The sequence below is a fragment of the Rana temporaria genome, chromosome 3, assembly GCF_905171775.1.
Source record: "Rana temporaria chromosome 3, aRanTem1.1, whole genome shotgun sequence".
In the NCBI taxonomy this organism is placed as follows: domain Eukaryota; kingdom Metazoa; phylum Chordata; class Amphibia; order Anura; family Ranidae; genus Rana; species Rana temporaria.
This window is the reverse complement of record NC_053491.1, coordinates 74,561,018-74,574,943: the sequence shown is the minus strand read 5'-3', so window position 1 is coordinate 74,574,943 and position 13,926 is coordinate 74,561,018. Positions and strand designations below refer to the sequence as shown.

Here is a 13,926-nt window from a genome sequence, read left to right as displayed (position 1 = left end):
CAAGTCTTACTGGTATGGGCAGCTCATCTCATACTGTGTGATTGTTATTTGTTTTTTAAACCATTTGAAGACCAGGCTTTTTCTGGCATTTTTTATTTTTTTTGCTTGCATGTAACAATCTTTCTAGCAAAAAATAAATAAAAAATGACTATTGGCGTATAACACTCACCTTTTCACCCTGCAAAATGGTTGCAAATAGTGTGTACGTGTTATACGCCGATACTGCAATTTGCGCTGCCTCGGAGAGAATGGGGAGGGGGTGGGACGAGTGTTGTCAGATTAAATACAGCGAGAATCGCCGGTTTACTCAGAGGCCTCTGTAATAGGAAGTTCCGTCTCATGGCCTGGCATTGGACCAGTGTTCTGGCTTTCATAGAAGCCGGTTCAGGAGGCGAGACTTTGTATTAAAGAGGTCGCCAAGTAAACAGATTCTCGCTGTATGTAATCTGACAGCACTTATCCCGCCCCCCCTCCCTGAGATGGGCATTGATCAGGCTTCATTCATGGCATTGGGCACTGACCCCTATTTTGCTTCTAAGTTCTTTATTTAAACTGTAAAATTTTTTTTTTTTTTCAAATGTCGTGATATTTGGCATGGTGCTTTTATTAAACACAGTTTTGGGGGAAACGCTTTTTTGACTTTTAATGCAAAAAAGCACAATACATAACACAATTTTTGGGGTAAAATATAAAAGATGTTACGCTGAATAAATAGGTGCCAAACATCGCACACTTTAAAATTGTGCAGGCCCAGGTAACGGTGCCAAACCAACACAATTTTACTATCGATGGGCAACGCTTTAAAGCCTTTTTTACTGGTTATCATTTTAGTGATGGAATTGCTAGCCAGGAAGCGAACACTGGCAGCATGTGTATGTGTAGCTGTGGGACGGGAAATGCCTCACTGCCTACGATTGGTGATGTGCAATGAAGGCTTCCTTGTGGGTACGATTTGAACACTCCTGAGCCCTTCCTCACGTGTGGGATGATCGATTGTTTATGTATGTTGGACCGACGTGTGCGTTTGCCTTTGCACGCTAGCATATTGGGGGGGGGGGGGGGGGTTTAAGCAAGCACACTTGCATTTTTTTTTTTTAAACCCATTTATTGCTGTCACAAAGAATGTAAACATCCTATGTGACAGGTTATGGAGGGATCTGGGGTCTAAGACCCTAAATCACTCCTCTGTCCTAAAAAAAAGCATTACAAATGCCAAGATTTTGTGTTTGTTTGTTTTTTTTAAAACAAATCGCAGTGTTGATATCTGGGTAAACCAGAAGTGATGTCATGTCATCGCTTCCGGGTTACCATAGTGGAGACCCGATCAAAGCTGTTCACGGCTTTTTATGCGTGTCAGACTAGCCGGTGGGAAGCTTGGGTCTCCTGGTGGGACAGAGGAGCCTGAGCAAGTCACCGAAGGGGCTATTGTAATAGCAATCTAGTTAGCTACTCTGATTTTTCTATTGCAAGATCTGACTTCAAGCTCATATACACTTGCCGCCATGTTTTGGCGGCAAGTGGATCGTTTTTGAAAATAGATGTTTTGGTTTATAACCATTTTAATATTGTATAATATTGTTTCCAAGTAGAATAGGACTGATATGAGAGAAAACAAAAAATTAAATACACAATACATATGTGTTCTTGTGGAATGTGACGTGCACCAAAAATTGGAGTGTTCTTATTTGCTACTATATGTCACATGATATTGCTATTTGTCATGTAATTGGATATATGTCGGGTGCAAAGATTTAAGCGCATTAGTGCAGTAAGTGGCGCAGTACTCCTTTATAAACTATGGTCTTGGTAACATAATGGATGATTTGTTGCAATTTTTTTTTTTTTTTTCTGTTGGAGTTTTACTACTTTGTTACTGTTCTTGTTTTTACTTCCGAACGTTTTTTTTTTACATTTTTTTTTTTTCTTTTCCCTATTTTACAGGCAGTTCAACCTTCGAATGAAGAGGGATACATCTCTTTTCGCTCCTGACTTCAAGCTGGAAATGGCAGGAGAAATTGTAGATTATGATACATCTCATATATACAGTGGGCAGCTCTTTGGTAAGTTGTGTGTGATATCTTCTGCTTTTTAAAGGGGGTTGTAAAGGTGTATATGTGTGTGTGTGTGTGTGTGTGTGTGTGTGTGTGTGTGTACAGGCATACCCCACTTTTAAGTACACAATGGGACCAGAGCATGTATGTAAAACGAAAATGTACTTAAAGTGAAACAATACCTTTTTCCACTTCTAGGCTGTAGTGGGGGTGTCAGGATCTGTAGTTGAGGTCTCAGGGGCTGTATTGGGGGTGTCAGGGGCACACTGGAACAGGGCGGGCTATGCTCTCGGAGCTTCAGCTCCTTCTACCAAGGCTGCAAAATGTCTGTACAGTACTTGTAAGGCACTTACGGGTATGTCCTTACTCGCGAGTGTATGTAAAGTGAGTGTACTTAAAGCGGGGTATGCCTGTATATGTATATATATTTTAAACAGTCATACCTACCTCCACTGTGCAGTTCGTTTTGCGAAGTTGCCCTGATCCTCCTGTTCTGCTGTCACTCGGTGGCTGTCTCGGCTCTTCCCCGCTTTTGCTAACCCCCCTCTGGGAAGCTCTCTCCCAAGGGGGTTGCCTTGCTGGCACGCTACCGTGTCATACACTCGGCATCCATAGACGCCAAATTTATGACTCGGTCCCTCCCCCAGGCTACCGCTTCATTGGATTTAATTGACAGCATTGGGAGCTAATGGCTGCACTGCGATCAGTCTTTCCTATCAACGCCGAGACTCCGTGGAGAAGAGGATGCCGGGGAAGAGCGGAGCAGGTAAATGGGCCCAGGTAAGTAAAACTGGGGGGCCCGTAATTGCCAGGTATTTTTTCACCCCCTTTAAGGCTCACACAGGCCACCTGCACCGGTTCAGTGTAAATGAAGCTGCATTTCCTCCACTCATGCAGCACATGTGCAGTGTACAGCCTGTCATTTACATGAATGGCTGTACTTGCGTTTACAATAGCAGTGCTGTACATCAAATGAGCATTTGCAAAATAGGTTTCCTGTTTTTTTTTGCAAATGCTTTCACACTGTGATCGTGTTTACTAGGGATGCACCAATACAGAGTATTCGTGAAAAACGAATGCTTTGCGAAGTGATTTGTGTCCATACACAATGGGCGCAGATCGCATGCAATTCTTTGCAGTGCGATTTGCAGCTATTCATTGTGTATGGAAACAGCAGCAAATTATTTGTTTCGCATGAATGCAGTGCGATTCCTGTTCGTATAGCATGCAATATTTTTCCCCACCACTCGTGTGTGTGTGTGTGTGTGTGTGTATATATACACAGTAAAGAAAGCTCCACCCAGTTTTTTTTACCTTAATGCATGAAATACACATTAAGGTAAAAAATAAATAAACTTCTGCCTTTTTGAACTATTTTAAGCTGTTCAGAAATAATTTCATTGCTTGCTGATGGTGCCGGAGCGTGTCCATCATTTCCTGTCTTTTGTGCATTCCTATTGTCATATCGGGTTTTCCATCATTGTAGTGGACCAGTAGGAATTTGAGGAGCGGGCTTAATGGAGAAAAGTTTGGCAGCAGTTAGTGAGCGAAAAATGTATTTGATCCTCTGCTGATTTTGTACATTTTCCCACTGACAAAAAAAATCCAGAAAAACTCATTTGAAAAAAGTTATAAATTGATTTGCCTTTGTGAAATGAGTGTTTGATCCCCTATCAATCGGCAAGATTTCTGGCTCTCAGGTGTCTTCTATACAGGTAACAAGCTGAGATTAGAAGCACTCTCTTAGGGCTCTTTCACACAGAGCCGATCCGTATTGATCTGCCCCGTGTGTGTCCGTCTGCTCAGCGGGGATCATCCGTAAATCCCCGCTCAGCTGTCGGCGGTCCCCGCACACTGTGCAGAGACCGCCCTGTCTTTCCTCCGCTCTCCCCTATGGGGAATCGGATGAATACGGACCGTGTGTCCGTATTCACCTGATCGGTTCCGCCAGACGGAAGAAAAATAGGGTTTTCTTCCGTCTGAAAAAGCGGATCTTTGCGGAGGCAGATGTTTGCGGATGTTAGCAGATGCTCAATACGCTAACGTCTGCAATCCCAATAGGAAGCATTACAAGTCCAATTTACTAAACGGACTTGTAAAAAACAGACCGTTTGTCCGCCCGTGTGAAAGGGCCCTTAAAGGGAGTGCTCCTAATCTCAGCTTGTTACCTGTATAAAAGACACCTGTCCACTGAAGCAATCAATCCGATTCCAATCTCTCTGCTATGGCCAAGACTAAAGAGCTGTCCAAGGATGTCAGGAACAAGATTGTAGACCTACACAAGACTGGAATGGGCTAAAAGACCATCGCCAAGCAGCTTTGAGAGGGTGACAACAGTCCGATTCTTTGCAAATGTTTGAAACGCAAAATAATTGTCCATCTCCCTCGGTCTGGGACTCCATGCAAGATCTCTCCTCATGGAGTTTCAATGATCATGGGAGAATCTTGTCAATGATCTCAAGGAAGTTGGGACCATAGTCACCAAGGAAACAATTGGTAACACACTACACTGTGAAGGACTGAAATCCTGCAGTGCCAGCAAGGCCCCCTGCTCAAGAAAGCACAAGTACAGGCGCCCATCTGAAGTTTGCCAATGAACATCTGAATGATTCAGAGGAAAACTGGGTGAAAGTCTTGTGGTCAGATGAGACCAAAATCGAGCTCTTTGGCATCAACTCAATTCGCCTTGTTTGGAGGACGACGAATGCTTCCTATGACCCCAAGAACACCATCCCCACTGTCAAATATGGGGGTGGAAACATTATGCTTTTGGGGGTGTTTTTCTGCTAAGGGGACAGGAGAACTTCACTGCATCGAATGGATGATGGACAGGGGCCAATCAAATCTTGGGTGAGAACTAGAGCTGCACGATTAATCGTCAAGAATCGTTATCACGATTTTTTCCCCGTTGCGATTCTTGACACAGGGTTTCACGATCTTTGACATGAAAATAATTTTCTCTCTGTACTTAAGTATGCAAAGAATTTCCTGTCTGCTCTCAGCCAAAAGTCAAAGTCTGGGCAATCTGCCAAGTCTGGGCAGCCTGGAAAGTTAAGTCTAAACATTGTATCACATTGACTTGTACATCAAAGGAATAAACTTCTATATGTAAATTAGGAACGTTTAACCACTTGAACACCAAACCTTTTTTTGACAGCTCTTTAAGTTAAAATCGATCTTTTTTTGCTAGAAAATTACTTGGAACCCCCAAACATTATATAATTTTTTTAGTAGAGACCCTAGAGAATAAAATGGCGGTTGCTGCAATATTTTATGTTGGACTGTATTTGTGCAGCAGTCTTTTTAAATGCAATTTTTTGGGAAAAAATTACTTTAATGAATTAAAAAAAAAAATAGCCAGTAAAGTTAGCCCATTTTTTTTTTGTATAATTGTAAAAGATTTTACGCCGTGAGAATCGTGATCTTCATTCTAAGCAAAAAAATCATGATTCTCATTTTGGCCAGAATCGTGCAGCTTTGGTGAGAACCTCCTTCCCTCAGCATGGGCATTGAAAATGGGTCGTGGACAAGTCTTCCAGCATGACAATGGCCCAAAACACACGGCCAAGGCAACAAAGGAGTGGCTCAAGAAGGAGCACATTAAGGTCCTAGAGTGGCCTAGCCAGTCTCCAGACCCTAATCCTATAGAAAAAATTCTGAGGAAGCTGAAGGTTCGAGTTGCCAAACGTCCGCCTCAAAACCTTAATGATTTGGAGAGGATCTGCAGAGAGGAATGGGACAAAATCCCTCCTGAGATGTGTGCAAACCTGGTGGCCAACTACAAGAAACGTCTGACCTCTGTGATTGCCAACAAGGGTTTTGCTACCAGGTCATGTTTTGCGAAAGGCTCAAATACTTATTTCACTCATTAAAATGTAAATCAATTTATAACTTTTAGAAATGCTTCTTTCTAGATATTATTATTCTTTCTCACTGTTAAATTAAACCTACCATTAAAATTATCGACTGATCATTTCTTTGTCAGTGGGCAAATGTACGAAATCAGCAGGTGATCAAATACTTTTTCTCCCCTCACTGTATGTGTAGGCACCTCCTTCATTATTACACTTCTTACCTGCAGAAGTTCCCACTCAGCAAAAACATTTAAAGCGCAGGTTCCGCGGGTTGTGGAATTTTTCTTAATATGTGCAATGCTTGGTAATATAGATTGCAATCTACCACTCACCTGCTAACCGCTTGTACATCTATCCATTTATTTTCCGTCAGAAATAAGAACTTTTAAAAACGAATCCTGGGCTTTTCCATTTTGCTTGTGGGCACTGTGAAGCCCACAAGCAAAGACTTTCTGGATTCCGTGTCACGTGACACTCGAGCTAGCGCGAGAATACGGCTGGCTATTTCTGATGGTCTCCTTTTTGAGTCTGGAAACGTCACTCCCAGGAGACATTGCACACAGCTCCCATAACGCCTTGAGGCGTCGGGGAAAAGGATCGACACGCCCACTCCCGCAGGGAACAAGACCCGGAAGTGTGGCTAAATGCAACTGAATTAAGGTAATGGTAGAGACCTGGGAAAAAAAACAGCGGTTTAGAAATGTACCCTGTTTCTCCAAAAATAAGACCTACCCTGAAAATAAGACCTAGCGTTATTTTCCAAAAGGGCTGCAATATAAGCCCTACTCTGAAAATAAGCCCTATTTAAAATGCTTGTAACATCCTATAATCCATACTATTACAGTAGTATGTAATGTGCAATGTGTGTGTTTCTGTAATATAATTGCGGGGAAGAGAGCTCTGGCGGGTAACTGAAGTGCAGAGCGGCACTGTAACAAAGGTATTTGGCACAATTATATTACAGAAACGCACACATTGTACATTATATACTACTGTAATAGAGTGTATTATAGGATTGTACAAGCATTTTAACTCAGTTTACACTGGGGATTCTTGACAGGCAGGCAGGGAGGGAGAGGGGGAGAGAAGACAGCACATTACATGGTAAGACCTACCCCGAAAATAAGCCCTACTGTGTATTTTGTTGGCATAATTAATATAAGACCCGGGCTTATTTTCAGGGAAACACGGTATTAAGGCTGCAGTTTAGATAAATAGAATGTTTAATTTTGAGGGTGAACCTCCGCTTTAAGTATTTAATAACCTTGCCAGAACACATTTGCATTTTAATTTTTTTTGTAAAGTGCAATTATTCTGTTTTGTTTTTTTAACAGGGGAACAAGGAACTTCGAGTCATGGATCTGTATTGAATGGCAGGTTTGAAGGCTTTGTTAAGACTCCTCAAGGCACCTTTTATGTTGAGCCAGCAGAAAGATATATTAAGGACAGAGCCGTTCCATTTCATTCCGTCATGTATCACGAGGATGACGTCAGTAAGTACTGTTTATGTATATATGGCACATGGGGCCTTGGTGGCATTTCATATTTGTACCGCGCTGTGTGGATTCGGATGACTTCTAACTTTTACATGGTATCTTCATGTGGACTTCCAGATTGCAGAGCCCTTCATCTTCCTCCTCTTTAGTACATCTAGAAAGAAAAGCTTGTTGGTGAGTTGGTTGGCTGCCATTCATGCCAACAATTTCAGTGGCCTGAGGTTCTCAAGCTATATTTATGTTAAATACCTCAAAATCTAGTACAAATATGAGCAGTGGCTTCATGCTTTAAAGGGGTTGTAAAGGTAATTTGTTTTCCTAAATAGCTTCCTTTACCTTAGTGCAGTCCTCCTTCAGTTCCTTCATCCTTCGATTTTGCTTTTAAATGTCCTTATTTCTTCTGAGAAATCCTCACTTCCTGTTCTTCTGTCTGTAACTCCACACAGTAATGCGAGGCTTTCTCCCTGGTGTGGAGTGTCGCGCTCTCCCCTTCCTTGGACTTCAGGAGAGTCAGGACACCCACTAACATACAGCTCCTTTATCTACAACGTAGAGAGCGTCCTGACTCTCCTGTAGTCCAAGGGAGGGGGCGAGCACGACACTCCACACCAGGGAGAAAGCCTTGCATTACGGTGTGTAGTTACAGACAGAAGAACAGGAAGTGAGGATTTCTCAGAAGAAATAAGGACTTTTAAAAGCAAAATGGAAGGATGAGGTAAGTGAAGGAGGACTGCACTAAGGTAAAGGAAGCTATTTAGGACATTTTTTATTTTACCTTTACAACCCCTTTAATAGATGTTGGCATTTTTGCCAGAAATTGGGCAATGGGAAAGAAAAAATGTGGCCTTTCAGCAGCTTGAATAACTAATATTGTGAAATGTTAACTTTGCCCAATTTTTTTTTTTACTCTGCCAGCATGTAACTATTTGTACATGAGTGCTGCCCAGGAAGCAAATTGCTTTGGGAACTGCAAATTCACAAAGCAGTTATATGCCTGTAGACAGCTTTTAAAAAGTTCTGTCATTTAAACTGTGTAGTTTTCTCTTGCATTCATTTTTAATTTCGTAACCTATAGTAATGAAGATGTACAATTTCAGTATTTGATGATCATTTAAATCCAAATCTGCAAACTTATCAGGCATGTGCTTATTTATTGTATTTGCTGTTTGTTGTGGGTAGGATTGGTGCTTTTGTCCAAGCTCTGGCCAACACTTTCAGACCACTTTGCTGGCATTTGCTGTCAGTGTTTCAAGCTCTCGGCTGCTTTCTAGCCAACTAAGGCCTCCTTTTTTTTTTTTTTTTATTGCTCTTTTTTTATTTATTTTTTAAGCTTTTATGTGCTTTTTTTGTAATTATGAATGTGAAAAGAGGTGGGGTAGGTTTACCTTTTATTAATAAGACACTTTTTTTTTTTTTTTTTTACCCCATTTTAGTCCATGCAAATTTTCAGTGCTGTCACACTGACGTTTGCTCAGGCATGAAACACTGTACTCAAATTAAATTTGAAAACAAGTCCCGGATCCTTTTTTTCAGGCGGCATTGGTGTTCGGCCATAGAAAGCAATGGGAAAGATTTTTAAAAAAAAAAAAGTTACACAAATCGCGTCAAAATACGCCGCGTACGCGGCGTTGCTTGTCGCGGAGGTGTGAATGCATCCTTACACTCTGTAGATCCTGCTGGATTTTGCTTCTAATCCCCCTGTGGAGGCTTCCATTTATGGATGGACATTTTATGGTTACACAACCTATCACATTACTATAATCTTTTTATATGGACTATAAACTGAAGGACTTGTGAATAAATGGTTGTGGAACGAATCATTTGAGTTTCCATTATTTCTTATGGGAAAATGCGCTTTGATATACAAGTGCTTTGGAATACAAGCATGCTTCTGGAACGAATTATGCTCTCAATCCAAGGTTTTACTGTATTTAGAAAATCTTTTTTTTTAGGCCAACATGTATTTTGCTAAATTTCTTTGGTGAAATAACCCAATTCAGTGTACATTATTTAGCCTGTATGAAAGTTGGTCTCCAATCTATGGTGGGTGTATGTGTGTAAAAAAAAAAAATATATATATGTTTAGAAATTAGTCCTGGTGTACGGACTATCTTTTTATGAGGCCCTAAGATGGCAGGACAGTGCAAATTACCCCTTCTTTTAAAAGTGAACAGTTTAGTAAGAGATATGGTGAGTTTTTTTGGACCCCCCCCCCCCCCCCCCCAGAGTGGTCATTTGCCACACGCCAATGTACGTTGAGATGGCTTCCTACAGCATGTATATCAGTGAGACTTTTCTCCATTCTGGCTAATTTTAAGTGAATTGATTTTTGTATCTGTGTTGCCACATTGACTGACGCAGCTGACATATGGCAGGTATTAAAATATATTTATGTCTTAAAAAATGCAAGTGAGCCTTGAAATAGATTGTGTTTGACTTTTCTATGGTGCCCACAAGGACCTCTGTGTGATCACTAAAGTTGCAGCAAAGGTAATTGTCATTTGCCACGGAGGACTGCGTTTGATTTCAGATTAATTGTCATCATTTTGCACTCCAGTAATCCCTTTTTATGTTTTAATTTAGGTAGGCAAATCCTTCTTTAGGAGATAAATTAACTCTCAGTTCACACTTGGGTACGGTTTCCTTCGTCTTTACTCTCAATCTTTGATCCATGCTTCAAATAATTGGAAGAAGAGATTAGATGACATCTGCCTGTGTTTAAAAATATAGTGCATACATCATCCACTAATTGTTAAAGCTGAACTCCGGGCTTAACAAATGGTGTTTAGACGCAAGAGGCATGTGTATAATTTCGTCTGGTTCCTTGTGTATTTCTTCCAGTTCTGTGCAGGATTGTCCTGTAGTAAAAAAAAAAAAAGCAGTCATTGCTGTGTAGGGCTGAAACAACTAATCAATTTAATTGACAGCTAATCGATTATGAAATCGATTAATCGGCCAGTAACATAATGGGGTTAAAAAAGCTAAAATTGGCCCTTTATAGTACAAAAAAGCAAATAGCTACTGTAAATATTATTTTCACTGTCCCACAGTAAAAAATGAACCCCTTACAGTAGCGATTATTTGTTCTTTTTGTACTTATTTTTGTTTTTTTTAACCCCATTATGTTACTAAACATCTCAGGCCTGGGTCACACCTTTGTTTTCTGGTGCTTTTTGCAGAAACACACTACAGTTCATTTACATGTCTTCCTATGGGACACGTTCACATCCATGATTTTTTTTCAGATGCTGCGTATTTGCAAAGGGAAGGACTTTTTAACGCAAAATGGTGCAATTTTTTTTTATTATTATTCAATATACTTCAATGGAGAAGCTGCAGAAAAGCATTTAATGTGTTTGTTTTTGCAACAATTTGTGTTTTGTAATCTGCCCAACAACAAATTGGCCCAAAAAAAAAAAAATGCAAATTATCCGATTAATCGATTAATTGAAACAATAATCGGCCAACGAATCGATTATGAAAATAAACGTTAGTTGCAGCCCTACTGCTGTGTTCTCCCTCTACTTGAGTAGGTTGTCATGCTGTATATTCTCCCCCTGTAATATTCTGCAGGAAGCCTGTAGTAGGAGAGACCCGCTTACTCCCACTAACATGTTTTTTCTCTCTACACTGACTATGTGCATCACAATGTTCAGACCAGTCATATGTATGATCTTCAACTAGGATAGAGAGAGTTGAGATCTAGATTATATATAGACCGATGGATCTATTTCTGTAAAATGTATTTCATGCTGATAACATTAGTATGTATTCATTATGGTCAAGATCAGGTTTGAAAGGGGGTTGTAGACTTTTTATTTTTTATTTTTTTATGCTGAATAGTAGATGGCCTCTTCAGTAGTTAAGCAGTGGCCGTTGGCAACTGACCCGCTGTGATTAGCGATTTTCCACCAGTTTAGTGATTCAGCTCTGAAATCGCTCAATACAGCTGCTTCAAAATCCGTGAGTTTCCATTGTAGAAATTGGTTTAACCCCTTGCCGACAGCTGCACGACTGTATACGTCGCCAGAATGGGACGGCTGGGCATATGGACGCGGCACTGTGGGCGTGTGCCACTCTCAATGTCCGCCGGGAGACTGGTGATCGTCTCATGGAGAGAGGCAGAACTTGTTTACATCATCTGTTCCCTGTTCTGCCTAGTGACAGGACATTGATCACAGCTGTCTGTGATCGGGACCAGTGATCAGTCGTGTCACACATAGCCCATCCCCCCCACAGTTAGAACACATCCTAGCTAGGACACGCTTAACCCCTTCAGCGGCCCCTACTGGTTAACCCCTGCACTGCCTGTCACATTTTACACAGTATTCTGTGCATTTTATAGCACTGATCGCTGTATAAATGTGACTGGTCCCAAAATGGCGCCAAAAGTGTCCGATGTGTCCGCCATAATGTTGCAGTCACAATAAAAATCTGATTGCCGTTCTTACTAGTAAAAAAAGATAATGCTATAAATCTGTCCCCTATTTTGTAGATGCTATAACTTTTGAGCAAACCAATCAAATGCTTATGTTTTTTGGTAAAAAAATATAAATATATGTAGAAGAATACTTATCGGCCTAAACTGAGAATAATTGTGTTTTTTATATGTTTTGGGGGGATATTTATTATAGCAAAAAGTAAAAAATATTGCTTTTTTTTATTTATTTTTTATGGCGCAAAAAATAAAAACCGCAGAGGTGATCAATTACCACCAAAAGAAAGCTCTATTCGTTTGCGAGCCATGTTGCACAACCGCGCAATTGAATACACAAATTCCATACTAATTGTCAGAGACCATATGATCTCCAATGAAAGTTCTAGCAACTGACGTTTAATTCATGCTTTTCTATATCTGAGTTTATTTATTTTTTTCTTTTTGTGTACATTTTTGAAATGGTGCCATTTCAAGTGTGAAGAGTAAAGTTTAAAGTGGAGGTTCACCCGAAAAGTAAATTTTTAACATTAGATTCATGCTCATTTTGTCAAGGGGAATCGGGTAGTTTTTTTAAAATCGAAGCAGTACTTACCTTTTTAGAGAGCGATCTTCTCCGCCGCTTCCGGGTATGGGCTGCGGGGCTGGGCGTTCCTATTTGATTGACAGGCTTATGACGGTTGCATACATCGCGTCACGAATTTCCGAAAGTAGCCGAACTCGTGACACGATAGATACGACCGTCGGCAGCCTGTCGATCAAATAGGAACGCCCAGTCCCGAAGACCATACCCGGAAGCGGCGGAGAAGATCGCGCTCTAAAACAGTAAGTACTGCTTAGATTTTTAAAAAAACTACCCGATTCCCCTTGACAAAATGAGCATCAATCTAAGGTTAAAACATTTTTTTCGGGTGAACTCCCGCTTTAATGCTGGACTCTCATGTAGCGGTTGCCCTCTAAACTACATGATAAAACCTCCAGGTGCTGAAGGCTTTTTGGTTGTTATCAGATGGTCACCGATAATTGTTAATTCCTTTGTCTGTACATTTCTGCACACAGAGGGTGTATTTTTTTTTTTATCAGATGTATTGTTGAAAGGAGGATAAGCTGTTGCCATGGCAGAATCGTTAGGAGGTATAGCGGTCCAATTAGAGCTAATAATAATGTGGTCTCCCAGGTCAACTGATCCGTCTTCACAGCTTGTGATGTTTGTAAGTAGCAGTAATAGGCTGATGACTCAATTGGAGATTTTGTTCTTGGCATAATGGAGAGCGGGGAGATAATAGGTGCCTTCAGATATCGCTCTTCTTATATTTATCCCAGAGAGCAGTCAGGAAGCATGGCCTGCCTCTGTGCTTGCTAACTTTATTCTGTTGCTTACATACAATTCTGCATTAATGTCAGATAATGTCTTGAAGTTCATCATTATGGTTTTTGTAGCAGTGTACTGCTCGTTGACTTCACCAATTGATTTGTTTTGTGTATTCGGCTTAAAATACTTAAAATGTCCTGGTATCAAAGCGTAAAGTTGGTCCGCAGTGTTTTTTTAATGCAAGCTCATCACTTTGTGAACTGTGCTGCCTAGCGTTGCACTTTCTAAATTATTTCACTTGGGTTTTACAAAGTAAATTTGTGTGGTTGACGTTTTCTTGGCATCTCCTAACCTTGTTTATCTCACCTTGGTTTGTATTCTGGTTTAATTTAGGATTTGTAGGCTAACCTCTTGTGCTGTACGATCCCTCAAAACTGATTAAGAAAGTTGCTTGCATCTTGGGATTTACAATTATGGTTATCTTGAATCTACATTTCTGAAGAATAAATGGAGCTTTTGAACACAATTGCCCCTTTTGAACCCTGCCTAAATTTTAAAGTGGAGGTTCACCCAAGAAATCTATTTTTATCATTAGATTGAGGCTAATTACGGGAAGCAGAATCGGGTGTTTTTTTTTTTTTAAATCAATGCAGTACTTACCGTTTTAGAGAGAGATATTCTCCGTGGTTTCTGGGTATGGGCTGCGGGACTGGGCGTTCCTATTTGATTGACAGCCTTCCAACCGTCGCATACAGCGCGTCACGAGTTTCCGAAAGTA

At 40.7% G+C, this 13,926-nt stretch overlaps 1 protein-coding gene across 2 annotated transcripts in view; it reads left to right on the top strand.

Annotated features, from left to right (window-relative positions):
• The window catches only part of ADAM10 (ADAM metallopeptidase domain 10), a 205,963-nt gene that overhangs the window by 139,568 nt on the left and 52,469 nt on the right, over positions 1-13,926 (top strand). For both annotated transcript variants that reach the window (XM_040342762.1, XM_040342763.1), the window contains exons 3-4: positions 1,942-2,060; positions 7,240-7,398. In XM_040342762.1, the coding sequence (XP_040198696.1) occupies positions 1,942-2,060; positions 7,240-7,398 (278 nt within the window). The remainder of the gene's footprint in view (positions 1-1,941; positions 2,061-7,239; positions 7,399-13,926) is intronic.